The following is a 16,994-nucleotide window of genomic DNA, read 5'->3' as shown; positions in this document are numbered from 1 at the left end:
GGAATTACTCTATTTGTGTAACAGGGAAGAAATAAAAGATTATTGGTAATAATGTCAGATCATAGCTTTAAAATGTCAGTCATTAAATACTTACAAATGATGATAATCATCCAGTGTTTTGGTGTCAATCAAGAAAACTACACAAATGATTGACTCATATTTTCCATTCCACTGTAAGACTGTGAATTTTAAGATTTTCTGGACATGGAATTAACTCTTTCAACCTTCAAAGTACAATATTGATGCCTTTAATAAACTTTATGAAACTAAGTCATTATTTTGAAATGAAAGGGTCAAAGGGAATTTTCCAGATGTCACAGATAATTTATTTGGCTGTTATGGAAATGTTTGTTAGTGAATACAGAAATGTAAATACCATGTAAATGAATTATATTTCAGAATGAACATTTCTAGCTCTAAAACAGTGTCTAGGTGGAGACACTTGTATTTCCAAGACAAGTTACAGGTGGACCCTAGTTAGTCTCTTCTGAGATAGGGGAGCAGCCTGGTGATCCCTAGCAATTTTAGGAACCTGCTTAGGGCTCCCAGATTCAGTAGGATAACCAAGGCTTTCCACTTTGTTTCTGCACAAAAAGACCCAATAGTATCCATCACACTTACTCAGCTCAAGGGGAAAGCCACACACATGTCCCAGTCAGCGCTCAACTTCAGAGGATGCAGCAGAGATGGACTTTTTCCTAGAGTGGGATGAGAGGAGAGTGTAAATGGTTCTTTCATATGCACTACACTAGAAGATCTTACTATTTTCTTTGATTATCAGAAAGTGAGATTGCCCAAATCCAAGGCTATCCCAGATATAAGGTGATCCTTGATTTTCCTAATGAAAACTTCCTATCAAAAAGTGATTTAGTCAAATTTAGTGTATGAACTTTTAGGGATATAGATTAAATAAACCCATGTCTATTATAATTATTTTATGATATAGTTACACATGTGCTTAAAAGCACGTCCTATGTTCAATCAGCTATTAAATGTTGCTTTTCTTTCCACTTTTCACGTTTCATCAAGTTTCACTCATTCTTCACATGCATCTTCCATGTCAACAGTCTGTCATTTCCAAAATCATCTTTGAGTCATCTAACAAATTCCAGAATACATTATCTTTTCTTGCTTTTGTGTTTTTTGAGTTGCAGCATTTTTTAGGTCCTGTATTGGTCGTCCTTAGAAATTATATCTCAAAGCACAAGGAACATTACAAAATATTAGGGCAGATTGTATATTTTTATTTAGATTTTTTGTTTGTTTTGTTTTATTTTTTGCACTGTAGGTACATATTTTATATTGGTAATCTCCAAAATGTAATCGCTTTTTTCATTGCCTTTAAAAGGGATATTTCAAAGTCTTTTTTACAGAATTCAATACTTTTTATTTATGTAGTCTTACCCCGTGTATAATTATTAAATTTTTATAAATATATTTGCCTGATTTTTAGTGGTTTTATGAGGTAAACTTCTATAAACTTCAAATGACAATGATTGAAATGTTTTCAGACTCTGTGTCTCCGTGACAAAGTACTTCATCGCACAAAATACAGTAATTTAGAGAGAATGCTCCACAATGCAGAGGTTTTCTAAGGAATTGAATATAAGGCATCTTCCTCTTTGCTAAAGCAAAATTTGTGCTGGTTTGGGGGTATCCATGTTTGACCACGTGTAGTTGTACAAGCTATGTAGGCACTTGTCATTCAGTTCCACACCTGTGTTTTAAATACTACCCCAATTCTGGAATTTATGTATTATTTGTATTGTATTAACTAGACAGAATGTCTGCATAATCACATATCTTAGATTGCTGATCAATTAATATGGAGATTTAAATGAAACCAGTACTACTTTCCTCAAAGCTCTTAGTTAAAATGTGTCATCTTTATGAATCATAAAATGTCCATGTTCTATCGTCCAGACTACATTTGTTTCTCCTCCCCACCCCCAAAATCTCTACATAGTAGTTCCATTTTTCTTCTCCATTTAGGACAGTGTCTTTTGGTATATTTGCTAGGTTTCAAAGCTTGTATTATTATAATCTAATTAATGCTAATTGATTTATTCATGTTTGGTTTTGCTGTTCCAGATGTTGATGTGGATAAGCCAGATGAGAAGTCTATTATGACCTATGTAGCCCAGTTTCTGAAACAATACCCTGACATACACAATACAGGCCCTGATGGGCAAGAGAATGACGTAAGTATTTGCTTTTTTCTTCAAGTATCGATAGTGCTCGCAATGATAGTGACCAATTTTTAAGCATGCTATTTTCAAAATATTAAATTGCAATGCACTTTAATATGAGAGCAACTGACTAAAAAGTAGGTATTACCAACTGGGGAGGTGAACAGAGGAAGAGACTTCCCTGATTTGTATGTTGGATATGACATAGAAAACATTACTACTGATAAATGCTGGATATATATAACACTGATGGATTAAAATTGAGGAAAGATGACAGTGTTGGGAAACCCCATTTTAGATCACTTTATATCCATTACATCATTTGCACATCTAGTCTGGAGTCCCTTGTTCTGCTAAATCTGATGAAATCTAATTTTGACTATTTGATTTTGTTATGTAAGTTGCTTTTCACGGCAAACATATGGAAGTAAGGCAATCTTGTAAAAGTTCTAATTATTCACTGTGATTACATTTTTAAGCCTTTAATAGTTTAAATAACATTTATATTTTTCATACTGCTCAAATGGCATTGTTCATTGTCATAAAGGAAGAAAAACAAAACTTAGGAAAAAAAGGAAAAGAAAATTAGCTGTATTTGGCCCTTGAGAGAGAACCTATCCTAGAAAAATATATGTTGGTGTGAGTTCCCAACATTTTTCTGTGTACATGTAGATACACGTACTTTAACAAAAGTAGAATCATAGTGTATATACAATTTATAATTTTCTTTTTCCATTACATTATACAAAACTTCTTCCATGTCATTCCTTCCAGGTCATCATACAGATGTACAGTAATTTACTTATCTAATTGTTGAAAATTTTTTATTTTTTGCTATTATAAACAATGCTTCTATGAACAATTTTGTAATAAGGCATTGTTTTACAATTTTTTCTTAGGAATGTATTTCCTAGGCTAAAGAACATATAGATTTTTAATGCTTTTTGAAATGATTTTTCACATACCTTGTAGGAGAGTTTGTCCCATTTTATATTCTAATCAATGCACCAGAATGCCCATTTTCCCTGTCTTTAACAGCAACGACTAGTACCATTCTCCTAATTTGTTAAAAGTAGCATTTGTTTATTATATAGAAAGATGGATTTCCTGCTGATGTTATAATCAATTATAAGACAAAATGACATCAGGGAAGGTAATAAATGGAATTTTCAAAGTGTGTTGAAAACGATCTCTCTGTCTTCATTGCTTAGGTCACATCTAGAATTTTTTAGAGTAGTTTGAGATTATAATGAAGAGCAACAAGAAAAGCAGAAATTTTTAAAATGTATTTTCTAAATAAACTGAGAAACAGATTTCAGGAAGTAAAAGGTCAGGGGAACAAGCCCAAATGTTTCAAATAGGAAAAAGCATTGCACTAATCGAAATCAGTGACTTCATAAAAGAATTCAGCGAAACAACAATGACTGGTGTTTCCTAGGTTGCTTGAATGAAGCTAATCTAGCATTCGATAGAACTGTACTAGTTTCTTAAAAACTGTAATTTCAGGAAGGCTTTTCTGTTCCTTGCCAGGATTTAGGCACAAACATTGAGCACCTGAGTAACTTATCTACAGACAGCAAACTAAATATTTGTAAAAAGCACTGCAGAAGGCAAAAGTACAGACTCTCAGTGCAAATCCTAGCACAGATGGAGGCACATGCTTTAAAGCCATTTGGGGAATTTCTGGGTTTTGCAAGTGTAATCAGGCATGGATGTGGCTGTGTGAAGAAGAAACTCTAAAGAAAGCATATTAGACTTAAGGCAGCATAGAGAAGGGCAGCTTCCCATCTGATTTTCACATGTGATGTCTTTATAGTACCCAATTGGATTTATTTCCGATCGCATTTCTGAGTTTGCACTATTTTAATTTCTCTGACAATCATCTCTACAGATGAGTACATGCTGTGGCTGAAAAAGTCTGAGAAACAAAGGGGATGATTTCATTAATGCTCACAAGTGAGAATTTAATGCAAAAACCCTTAGAGATTTGAAACACAAATACTCCTGATATAAGCTTGTTAATGGACTTTACTAAAGAGGCTTTATCATGAAGAGATTAATCTCATCTAGAAAATAAATTCTTATTGTTCTTTTAAAAATCCCCTCTATCCCATCCCTAAAAAGTGAATGGCGTATGATTTCAAAAATTAATTTTGAGGAAAATGCATATAAGCTTTGCGCTTTTTAAACATGACATTTATAATATAGGACATAACCATCTAAAATGACTATTTTGTGTAAGAAAAAAAATTATGTTTTTTGTGATGTAGGGCTTATGTTTGTTTAATGGAGCTAAATGGCCACCTTAATGCTGTCTAATGAATCTTTAAGATTTTTTTTAAACTATGCATATTGGGGTTATGGGGGCCATTACTCAGTATTTGTTTACTTTTATTTGTCTATTAGTTCTTTTAATTCATTTTTTAAAATACTGGCATCCACGTATCTACCAGGCTTCCATTTTTTGGTGCATTTGATTTCTATGTCCTCTTTATGAATTTATTTAAATTAGATATTTTATACATACCATTTTAAATCTAAATTTCTTATTAGAAATAAACATACTATGCTTTTCTTACTTCAACCAATAAAACAGATAAAGAAACCTTTTTCTCTAAAGTAGTAAAAAATCAAGTAGACCTGTTGACCCATCTCCCTCCCCCATTAAGCGTTCAGTTATTAAGTTCACTCATTCTTTCTCCCATTGCAACAAATATTACTGACTGCTTCCAGAAGCACAGTGCAGTCTTAATTGCTATGAGCATATAGAAATGCATATTACAAGTGTATTTATAGAGAAAAATATGAATCCATATATCTCGTTATATTATTCTTTTAAAATGTTTACTATTTCAAAACATTGGTAAGACATATATATTGCCACATACAATTATTATAAGTTAAAATAAAAACATCAAATGCCAAAATATTACATTGCCTCTTTGGATTCAAACATTTTGATACTTTCAAAAATTATGAAAACATCTTAAAATAGCAGTAGCCTTAAAATTATTGTCTATTTATTTATAGACAGATGCTTCTCCATTGTTTTTTTCTTCTTGTTCCCAATAAAATTTTTGTCCCTGATTTAAATTATTTTTCTATACGTTATCTTTTCATATTATTAGGAAATATTTCCAGATTTCCCACATTTTGCACATTCTGTCCAAAATCTTAAGGTAAGATTTAAGTAACCTTGAATTAGTTACCCCTTTCAAACATCCTACATTCCGTAGCTTGTTCGCCATTCCTTTGCATGTGTTTGCCTTAATACACACATTTTTAATACTTTAATTTTGTTATTTCCTTTTCTTTTCTATTAGAACAAATAACTTATATGTTATTAAATGTTACTTAGAGTCTAAGTGACTCTTATGGGCTTCCCCACTAATCTTTAATTATAAGATGACATCAGTTAATTTCTCTCTAATAACATTTAATAGCACTAATAAAGGAGAATTTGCAATGACTGTTGGGTTTTTTTTTTTGTTTTTGTTTTTTTTGTACATGACATTGAAAATAAAACTAAAATTAGAGATTTATTTTTACATTTTAAATAGTTAAGCAGGAAGTCATTACTTGAAAAAAGGTAAGTATTCAGTTAATTTATCATCCTGAGTTTAATCACATCTTTCTGCTTAATATTGGGTCACATGGTTTAGTAAAGTTTATGACACGTGGTAAATACTCAAAAATATTTGTGGAATTAATGATTATGAATTCTTTCCCATATTCAAGTTATCCTGTACTTCAGTTTTCCCATCTTTCTTTATATTCTGTCAGTCCTGAATGAAGGATCTATCAACACTATAAGCTTTATGCCAATAATGCAATAAAAAAGTCAGAAGTAACTAATTTCATATGAAATATCAAATTTTATTTCAGGTAGACCAAGAGCATTTCGTTCCTCTGAGCTCATAAGACTGTGTCATTCGTGCTTTTATGGGCATGAAAGTGAACTGATAATAAGATCCGTGGCTTGCTCACGGTCACTGTTCATTCAGAAGAGCCATCCTGGGAGGACCTGAAGCTTTGGAATCTTGGGCTCCCGTTCCATTTCTTTCTCTAATTAACTGTGTTACCAATCAGTCATTTTTTACACAGTTATATATTGAGTGACACTGGGTGCCAGTCACTGTGTTAGGCTGGAGTAAAAAAAATACCTAAAGGGTTTTTATATGGGGGAGATGGAAGAGACAGTGAAGTGGATGATACAATATAGTGCATTTGGAGCTCAGGTTGTTACAAGATCATAGAGAAGTGTTCTCAAAAGGGGGTCCCTAGACCAGCAACATCAGAGTCGCCTGGACACGTGTTAGAAATGCAAGTTCTCAACCTCCATCCTAGGTTGGCTGAGCCAGAAAGTTTGAGAGTGGGCTCTAGCAATCTGTGTTTTTCACATGCTCTCCAGGCAATTCCAGTGCACCCTAAGGTTTGAGAACCACTAGTATAGACTTCTGGGTTAGAAAAAAACTTCTGGGTCAGAGAAGGTTGTGTCTGAGCTGAGCTCTGAGGGGTGCATTATCCAGGGGAAAATATTCCAGGCAGAAGAGGGTTGGCTTTGCAAAACTGCAAAGTGAGAGAGAGCATGGAAACATGATAGTATTGTGTGCCGATATCTGTACTGGGTGTGTTACACACTTATCTTTGTTGCCCCGCCCCGCAAGCCATGGAAAGGGTATGTGATGACTCCTCAGATGATGGTATAACAGTAGAGAGGTTAAAAACAAAACACACAAAAGAGATGTGCCCAAGGTCCCAGAGCTAATACATGCTAGAACCAGAATTTGTGACAAGTTTTGCCTGCCTGTATAGCCAACACTCTTTCGACTCTGCCACTTCACCTGTCAACAGAGACGATTTTGTCTCTGTCATGGCTGTGATCACCGAGTGAGCTGCTGTAGTTGAAAGCTATTATAAGTGCCAAAAGATCATGTTAAATATATTTATGATTAATTTGGCATTCCTACCAGATAAGGAATCTTGATGAAAAATTAGGACATTTTCACTAATTCGATGGTAGGATTGCTTTTGTTATTATTTGTGGAAACAGCATGTAAATCTGCTTTTTCTTAATTTTTTTTTTTTTATTTCTGAGATGAGAGTGGTGACCTGGATACATTCATTCAGCATATAATTTAGTAACTACCTTATAGGTGCCATGTTGCCAGGGTCTCGAAATACCACATTGAACAAGATAATTGTGTTTTATGTTCACATGGAGCTAGTAACACTGAATAGTATTTTTCAATAATATACACAAGTAGTCCAATATTACTGTGACTGTAGCTCCTTGAATTTGGTCAAAATTAATCTCATCTGGAATAGTCCTCTGGGTAACCAATGGCATTGGATTATGTCACTACTCTCATTCCAGCCATGGCTCGGAGTACTTGTTTTTTTGTTTTTTTTGGCTTTTGTTTTTTGTACTTAGGACATTCCTGTCTTGCAGACATTTTTTTAATTAAATTAGTGTTTCTTGAGAAAAAAAATAAAGCTAATTTCAGTATTCAGAGACAATTGCAGTATTTTTATAGAATTAACTCTTGTTTTTAGCTCTCCAAAAGGGGTGAGAATAGAGAGAGAGAAAATTTTTCAGAGACAATTGACACCTATTAAACATTAAGTCTATTCCAGGATCAGTCAGGTATTAATCAGTAATTAAATAAATGCACAGTTACTAATAAAATTGTAACATCTGCTGATTTCTAGAGAGAAAACAGGCTAATTTTGAAGGAAACAAAAGTTTGGATAGAACAATTTGAAAGAGACTTGACAAGGGCACAGATGATGGAATCAAATTTGCAGGACAAATATCAGGTAATGTATGGAAAAGAAATTTCAGTTTTTCAAAAGGCTTTCGTGAATAAGATTCTTGTATGTCATTCAATCTATGTTTAATCTTTCAAATAATACTAATGAAAAAAGTCTTTAAAGAAATAATATGTATTATCTTAAGCTTGCATGTAATTTTGTAATTGTATTTCTATGTAAATAAGTAGTTTTAAATCGCATATGTCCATACTGTAAATAGAGCCCCGAGGATTCATGATTTCCAGAATTCAGAGTCTTATAAATGACCCAGAACACAAACATCTAGTTATTGTTTTTGTAGAACTCATGATTTTGTAGATGTCACATAACAATAAAAAATCCACCAAAAAAATGACTTCAGTGCCAAATTAAAAATTACTGTAGAATAAGTTGAATTTAATAAAGGATTGCATTATGAATATTTGGAGTGGGCCCATTAAAGGGATCAGTTTCTCCTGTGACCTACCTAGTTCAACCCTATTGAATTCAAGTTGAGGCCAGGGTTGTTTTGTTGTTGATTCCCCCAGTTTCATTACACTGTTATTAAATGGATTTTGGCTTCCAATTTCACTTCCAAGACACAAAATTATATAATGGGTTTTCCCACTAAATTGTGATTTATTCTATGCAGCATTGACATTTCCCCCCCTATTTAAAATAGCTTTGTATTTTAGCGGCAAAACTGTGAGGTGTGATCAAACAATATGGTAAATGTTTAAACAACCAAAAAATTATTACAGTAAAAGACACATTGCCATTAATCCCTCTCACTTCAAACACACTTATGCCATCATTCTTGCTACTTTCTGAAGCAGTTCTTTCTTGAGTGTCTTTAGTTGCACTGTCGTGACGGCCTTGGTGTCCTGAATCGATTCAAAATGTTTTCTTTTCACAGTCATTTTGACTTCGGGGAAGAGCCAGAAGTCCCATGGTGCCAGATCCTATGAATAAGGTGGATGAGGACACACTGTAATGTTTTTATTTGATAGAAATTGCAATACTAGAAGTGATGTGTGACATGGAACATTGTCATTCATGATGGAGGATGATTGATGGCACACTTTAAAACACACCTTCTCTTAATCATAGCTCACACCCTACTGACTGCACCGAACAAGTTGAAACTTGTCGCACACTGTTACTAAGGTTCGATGCGCCACTTCCCATATTGAAAATCCTAACCTTCCCATTGTAGGGCACTCGGCAGCAGCATCCACTGTATTTTGTGATCCCAATGGGAAGTCTCTGTGTCACACATCACTTCTGGTATGGCAATTTCTGTCAAATGAAAACATTATGGTGTGTCCTCATTTACCTTATTCACCGGATCTGGCACTGTGCCACTTCCGGCTCTTCCCCAAAGTCAAAATGATTCAGGACATCGAGGCAGCCATGACAGTGCAACTAAAGACACTCACGAAAGAGAACTTCCAGAACTGCTTCAGAAAGTGGCAAGAATGATGGCATAAGTGTGTTTGAAGGGAGGGGGAGTATTTAGAGGTGTCTTTTAATGTAATAATTTTTTCTAATTTAAACATTTACCATATTTTTTTATCACAGCTCATATAATATATTTTAGACTATATTATATTTCAATCATTCTTTGCTACAAAAAAAAAGGTACCATGATGTGAGCAATTCAACATGGCAAACAATATAAGATTTAGCTATTACATTAGTGTGTATTTCATATAATTATATTTATAAAGTGTGCCTGAATGTAGATGGGTAGTGCCATCAATATTATATTTGATGAACTTGACAAAGTGGTAAATATGCGCTTACATTATCATGCTTTTTTGCTTGATATGCAATATAATATTTTTCCCAAAAAGTATAATTTTCTGGGATGAGCTATATTAAAAAATTATTAAACCAAGAAACTGATAATAGAAATGCAAGGACAGAATGAATATACTTAGTCTGTTAGTGAGTTTCAGTTTTAGCATAGATTGTCAAAAAATAAATTGTCAGTTATAAAGTCGCATGTTGTGCAGATGTTAGTTTATAAAAAGGGAACTAAAAGGATTAGAAAAATACAAAACAGAAACACTCCTTTCAGGCCAAATATGATCACTAGTTTCTTAAAATAGGGTTAGAGACCATCTGAAATCTGAATATAGGGAACACATGGGTTTACTGTGTCATCAACATTTTCTGTTTCTACTTATCACTCAATAGTGTACTTCCCAGTTTTTACATTCATAGAATTCTGTGAAATAAAATTGAAGATTGACTTTATATTTTGGCATTTTTAATTACATTAAGTTAGAGGGACTAGGAGGTAACTGTGGTAAAATGTTTATTCACCATCTCCCCCCAGTGTTCTTCATGTGGATTTACATGTTTGTCTGCTCTGAGACTTAGACATTCTTTTAGATGTGTTATCTGTTAGCTTCTGTAGGGCCATTCTCATGTTCTTTACCATAACTGCACATATTCGTGGTATTTTCAATTCATATTTAAACATGGCGTCATATTTTAGGAGTGTTAATTTAATATGAAATGTAGAAGTATTGTCAGGGGAGATAGTATGTAGGCAGCACTTAGCATGGGGCGGGCTATTTGTCAGGCTTGATGAATGGCAGCTGCTGTTAGTATCATGACTGTTATTATTATCATAAACAAAATATATTGAGCGTTATCCAAATATGAAGGATTGTTATTTAGGAAATGTGGTTTCCTTTGCTTTTGCTTTTTTTGAGTCACTGCCATCTTGGTTGCTGTTTTTCCCCTTTTAGTCCTTTAAGCACTTCAGAGTTCAGTATGAAATAAAAAGGAAACAGATTGAACAGTTACTGCAACCATTGCATAGAGACGGCAAATTGACACTTGACCAAGCCTTGGTAAAACAGTCCTGGGATCGAGTGTCCTCCAGGGTAAGTTCTCCCGTGGTTAATTTCCTTCGAGCTTACGTGACCTACTCAAGACTATTTTCCATCGTCCTTTCCTGCACAGTGATGTCGCATCAGGTGCTCCTGCCTCTGTCTGAAGCAGGAAAGACTTGACTGTGGGAGAATCTTTGCCCTCTCTTCAAGTTTTCTTTTTAAGTTAAGGGAAGTTCTTCTTCCACGACATTTTCCCTGACTTTCCTGCCCGCACATGATGTCACTGTTGACAGGGTGATAGCTTGAAATCCTGGAAGACCATCTGGGTTCCTTCCCCCTTTACACAAATTAATTCTGGGTTGTTTAGGAGTGGAGCCTCCACAACTTCTGCACAATCCATAACCATGGTTCATCAGTAGTTAATGATCTTCCTATATTTTCATTCATTTTTATAGTCTTTAAACTTGCCTTGTTATCTGGTCTTTCATGAACCTGAAGGAACCATGAAACTTCAATATTAATACTTTGCAAACTTAAAGACCAAGATTTCAAAACCGCTGAAATTTCTATCACTAGTGGGAATATTTGCCTTGAAATTACCGTTTTCTTCATTTTTATGATCTGTTTTTTTTTTCCCATAAACTCTATCAAAAGATAGAGTTTCCAAGCATCCAAATCCATCCTACCTGGCATTTCAATAAGCTGGGGAAACGGTGCTTAAAAATTGAATAAAGTGGAAGAAGTGGAGAGATGGTTAGAGAATTATATTATTACAGAAAGAATCCTGAACACTCGTCTTCCTCCAGAGATGTCTAGATGACCCTGATTTTTCTGGACCTTTTCTTATGATGCAGGAGGTTTTAAGGGAAACATCTCCTGCATCCTTGAGCATGTCAGCAAACTCAGTCCCTTCCCTTGCAGCAAAAGCCAAACCGAAAGTCAGTGGGTGCTTTATGCGATTCCTGTAAGAAGAAAATGGCTTTTAAGTTCTCCATAATATCCTTCCATGTGTAAGATGTATTTTAGAGTTTGCTCAAAATTTGCTTGTCACTGTATTTCCTCCCCATTCTCAAAGCACAAAATTCAGAACACAGATCATTTTTATCTGAAATTTATTAAATTAACCTGAAATTATTAACTTAAAGCCTTATATAGGCTTTGGAATCATTTGCGGGAATTTTAGGAACTGACTTCTGTATTACAGATATTTTGTTTTTCTACTTTTGTATTTCAGCTCTTTGATTGGCATATACAGCTTGATAAATCTCTTCCAGCACCTCTGGGCACTATAGGTGCTTGGTTATACAGAGCAGAGGTGGCCCTGAGAGAGGAAATAACCATTCAGCAGGTCCATGAGGAAACAGCCAACACAATACAGAGGAAACGTGAGCAACATAAGGTAAAACTTCTGGTCAGAAAACCTTCCAGCATAACAGTCCCAGTGTGCTCTGGATATGTGGCCTATTTAGAACTTGCAGGGACATGGCCTTCCAGGCATCTGTTCATACTGACTCAGAGATGTCACACCTTCTTAGAAGTTCTCAGATCTACTTCCCTCTCCTGTACTTGTTAATGACAGCTCCAATAAATTTATTTCCTGAGGTATTTTCCAGTAGCTCTTTGATATTCTTTTAATCTGCAGTTATCTTTCTTAGTTCTGTTGTTATACATTATTTTTCAAACCATAAGCCCACAGACAGTATGTACTTGCATAGTAATGTGATCAACTATTGGCTCCAGACCTCATTCCTGCTTCCATTCTCAAAGGAAGGCAAGGCAAGTCGCCAGCTTCTTGTGTTCTGGTGCTATGAGGTGGGGTGGGGAGGGGGCACTGATGGTCTTAACAAGTGGAGGGATTAGGCCTTGATGACGTCTTAGTCATTTGTGACTTTTTCAGTTTACTGCATAAAGTCTACTATACTTCCTCTGTGTATTTTGTGACAGGTCAGACCTAACTAAAATTGCTATTTTTTCATAAACATCACATTAACACCATCCTGCATTTTGTGCAATTGAATTTGTGTATCTGTTTAACTGTCTCATGGGGGTTTGCTATATATGTGGAAACTAAATTGACAGGCAGAGATTTCTACTCCTGACCACACATGGGCAATTTATAGCTCATATATATTTTCTGCCAAATTATTGATATTTTTAAAGCTATCCCAAGGAAGTAGACTGTTGTATGTTCCGGACTAGATTATAAAGCAAATTCATGACAGATTTCATTTCCTGTCCCTTTGGGATCTTATTTTTGGAACTAGAGATACAGGGAGGCCATGCAAATTCAACTCCTGGCCCTTTCAGCTCAACTCCCTCAGCCCAGACTCACTCATCAAGCAAGACTGATGACAAGATTTTGTGATCTTAGACAATCAGTCAGGGTCCATCCTGCATTTATTCTTGGCCCTTCTTCATTTATAACCACTTTCGGTTTTGCTGATTATTTCTGAGCTTAGCCTCTTTCCTCTCCATCACCCTCAACACATGCAAAGCACAACAGAACTCCCTAGAATCTGCCTTTCAGATGAGAACATGACTTTGGAGTCTGCTCCTGGGCCATATCCATGCTGAGATTCCCAGTATATTAAAAACAGGGGAAAATGCTAGAACAGGGCTACACAAATAATGCCACTTTAACATTTGCAATTCACCATAATGTTTCATACAAACGAAATCACCTTAGCGTTTTAAATCAAATGAAGACTGTATAATGATGATGGGCTGGATGTGTCAACTCAGTAGATGTGCACCGTAGAGGGCCTACTATGTGTCAGGTTTGGCACTGGGGAAACTGGTTAGGGTGTCTCCAGTGTAGAGGTTTGAGAAACAGCATGTGTTTGTTGTTTATCTAACAGACCTAAATCCTACTGAAATATTCCACCATAGAGAAAAAATGTCCTATGATATTAACTGCGCTATTTACTAGGCAATAAGATTTAGCAGACATAGTAATTCATGGTACACACTAGGCAGCAACAGCCCCTCATGGAGAATGCATTTTAAATTGGACGGCACACATGCTGTCAGTGATGCTATGATTCCAGGCTCCTCCCGACTCTTCTGACTCCCTGGAGAGAGGGACTCCGTGCCAGCCACAAAGTGTGCAGCCAGAACCATCTCCGCCAAAGTGCAGTAAACAACCATAAAAGCCAGAAATGAAGTGGAGCGGGGAGAGGAAAGGGGAAGGAGTCAGAGACGATGGTTATCTGAGACTGAAAACCAGAAAGGACTGTACTAAGAGCTAGGGGATACAATGAGGAGACCACAGGGAGTGAGCAAAGGCAGGCAGGGGCTAAGATGAAGTTCAAGGCAAATCTCCAGAGTGATCTGTTTACTAGGTAGGAACTTTTAGTAGGTCTGGGCACCAGGACTTAAAGTAGTAGAGTCATATAACAGTGCAATTGTCAATGATAAGACCAATTCTCATTCATTCAAAATATATTTATTAGTTGCCTATAATAAGCTAAGGTTTGGTGATGTGAGAAATGTGAATGATGGTTAAGATAACTAAAATTCTAGGTTTCCTCAATAGCAGAAAAATCAGCCTATCTATTTGGTATCAGTTACTCTGCTCTGATATATTGGGCTCACTTGAAAATGCAAACAACCGATAAACATGTAATATAGGACTCATCAATACATGAGCAAGAATGTTTGAGAATATTATCTCTCCATCCCAATCTAAAAGTAATTATGGCGTGTGCCACGAAAACTTAAATATGCTACCAAGACCTAGAATTCTTGATTTTCTGCATTCTTTACATCTTTTTTTTAAATATACCACATGACAATTTTTCATTACTTAGTACATAAGCAGTTTTCAAAAATTGAATTCAGATAAATTTTAAAATACAATTTTTCAAGGAGTTCACTTTATGAGTGGTTCTACCAGTGTTTTTTACTATTTTTTTTTTTAAATTAATTTACATGTATGTGGAAGCACATTTATTCTGGAAAACAAAGTGCCCCTCTATTATCTCTTCTATTTTTCAGATACCCTAATGCTCAGTTATCTAGAAAGATAGCAATAATCATAGCTAAGTATAATTGAGATTTTAGCCACGTTTCAATACTAAGTACTTAATTTTGCTGAGCACATGACATTCAGGGTGTGAAATAGATATTATTACTCTCATTTTTCAAATAAGTAAACTTTAGGCACAAAAAGGTTATCTGGCTTGCCAAAGGTCACATAGCTGATAATCCAAGTTGTTTTAAGCACCAGACTTCAAATGTGCTCACAAAACTGTTGCATATAATACATGTAGAGTGATTTAGCCTCCTCGTAGTATTGCTTTGACAAAGTAAGTTTGTCAGTCTGAAGGAATAATGAGAATAGTCACCAGACTACCTATCCTTACAGCAGGCATCCACCTTACCTAGATCACTTTCCTTTCTTTCCTGGAGATTTTATTTCCTGGATGACAACACATGCCATTATTCTTAATACCTTCACTAATCCATAGATGATCTTTCCATTATCCTGGCCTCTCAGTTTCTTGACCTCCTTTCTCCCAGTGATCCTGTTCTTCACCCCACCCTGGCCACTAACTTTGCACAGGCAAAGACCAGCACTTGTCATCACCAGGAATTGAAACCTCACCAGTCTCTTCCTCAAGCACCTCTGGCCAGGCAAAACTTGCCCCATTACCAAGTCTTCATTTCCTCTGTGCCCTGCAATCCATTGATCCTATGGCCATTTTACTGCTTTGCATCCTCTTCGTGCCATCAGTTCCCTTTGTATTCTGCTTAAATTCAATACTCAGTCATTAAAAGCACCCCTTGTCTATACCCTAACCACCTTGTCCAGATCTCTCTTTGTTCTACTCTCCTGGCTAAAACACAACCCTAGTTAAAGCCAACTCTCCGCCTACTTCCTGCCCACACACATATAGCTGACTGTGGCTAGAGAAAAACACTCTCCCAGGCACAGTGACTAACCCAAGTGGGCCCTGAATGCAGCCTGACACTCCAAAGGCATTTCCCAGCCAGCTCCATTCCCTCTGCATCTTGGGGACAACTATTTCCTACCTTGTCTCTTCAATCCTTCCACACCTCCTCCCCCAACCTTACTCCTAGCTGATGGCACTTCCTATTTCTCTGAGAAAACAGAAGCAATCAAAAAAGAATTTCCACAAGCTCCCACGACCACATCAACCCACATACATGCATCTGTGCCTGCAGACTCCGTCTTCACTTCTGTTACTATGGGTGAACCATCTGTGCTCTGAGTGAAGGCCAACCCCTCCACATGTGCACTAGATGCCATCCTCCCATCTCTTTTCCAGGCGACAATTCCTGTAGTTCTTCCATTCTTTATTGTTTTCTGTTTTTGTTTTCTCTCTCTCTCTCTCTGCTGGATTTTCCCCATCCACGTTCAGTATGCTGTTATTTCTCTCATGTTAAAACAGTGTCTTTCTTACCCGTATTTCCCCTTCCAGCTGTCTGTTTCCCCCCTTTCCTCTTACAACAGCAAAGCTCTTTGAAGGCGTTGTCTATGCTTCATTTGGTTTCAAAATTCTCCTTTCCCATTCTTTCTGGAACCGTTCCAATCAAGTGTTCCTTAGCCACGCTCTCCATCTCAAGAGGGGTTCTCCTGGATCCCCTCTCAGTCCTCATCTTACATCCCCCATCAGAATCACTTTGCATAGTTATTCTTTCATCTTTGAAACACTTTCTTTATTTGGTTTCCTAGTTTTCTTTCTGCTCCTCTAGCTATGCCTTTCTAGTCGTTCTACAAATATGTATTATGTGATTTCTATGTGCAAAGCGATGTCCTAGGCATTTGTGATGCACCTTATAAGCAAAACAGACAAAAATCCCTACTCTTATGTAACGTATCTTCTAGTGGGAGGAGGATGATGAGAAATAATAAACATAATAAGTAAATGTTAGATTAGAAAGTAAAAGGACAGGAAGTATGAGGTGGTGTTGCAGTTTGAGTAGGGTAATCAATGAAACTCCCTGAAAAGATGACATCAAACAAGCATCTTCCCACCTCAAGGCCATTGTCTGTGCCATCATTCTGGAATGTTCTCTCCCCTTGATCTGAAACATTCTCCCACTGATATTCCCATTATATTATTCTTCATCTCCTTTGAACCTTTATTGAAATGTTACCTCTCAGCCAACACTGTCTTGGCCACGTCTTTAAAATTAC

The 16,994-nt window shown here is 36.1% G+C and overlaps 1 protein-coding gene across 1 annotated transcript in view; it reads left to right on the top strand.

Moving 5' to 3' along the window:
• The window catches only part of SYNE1 (spectrin repeat containing nuclear envelope protein 1), a 390,131-nt gene that overhangs the window by 108,746 nt on the left and 264,391 nt on the right, over positions 1-16,994 (top strand). The window contains exons 10-14 of the mRNA XM_074333963.1: positions 2,092-2,201; positions 5,318-5,368; positions 7,902-8,009; positions 10,745-10,882; positions 12,066-12,230. Of these exons, the coding sequence (XP_074190064.1) occupies positions 2,092-2,201; positions 5,318-5,368; positions 7,902-8,009; positions 10,745-10,882; positions 12,066-12,230 (572 nt within the window). The remainder of the gene's footprint in view (positions 1-2,091; positions 2,202-5,317; positions 5,369-7,901; positions 8,010-10,744; positions 10,883-12,065; positions 12,231-16,994) is intronic.

This window comes from Rhinolophus sinicus, linkage group LG05, assembly GCF_036562045.2.
Source record: "Rhinolophus sinicus isolate RSC01 linkage group LG05, ASM3656204v1, whole genome shotgun sequence".
Classification (NCBI taxonomy): domain Eukaryota; kingdom Metazoa; phylum Chordata; class Mammalia; order Chiroptera; family Rhinolophidae; genus Rhinolophus; species Rhinolophus sinicus.
The sequence above is the reverse complement of the archived record's forward strand: the minus strand, read 5'-3'. Positions and strand labels throughout refer to the sequence as shown.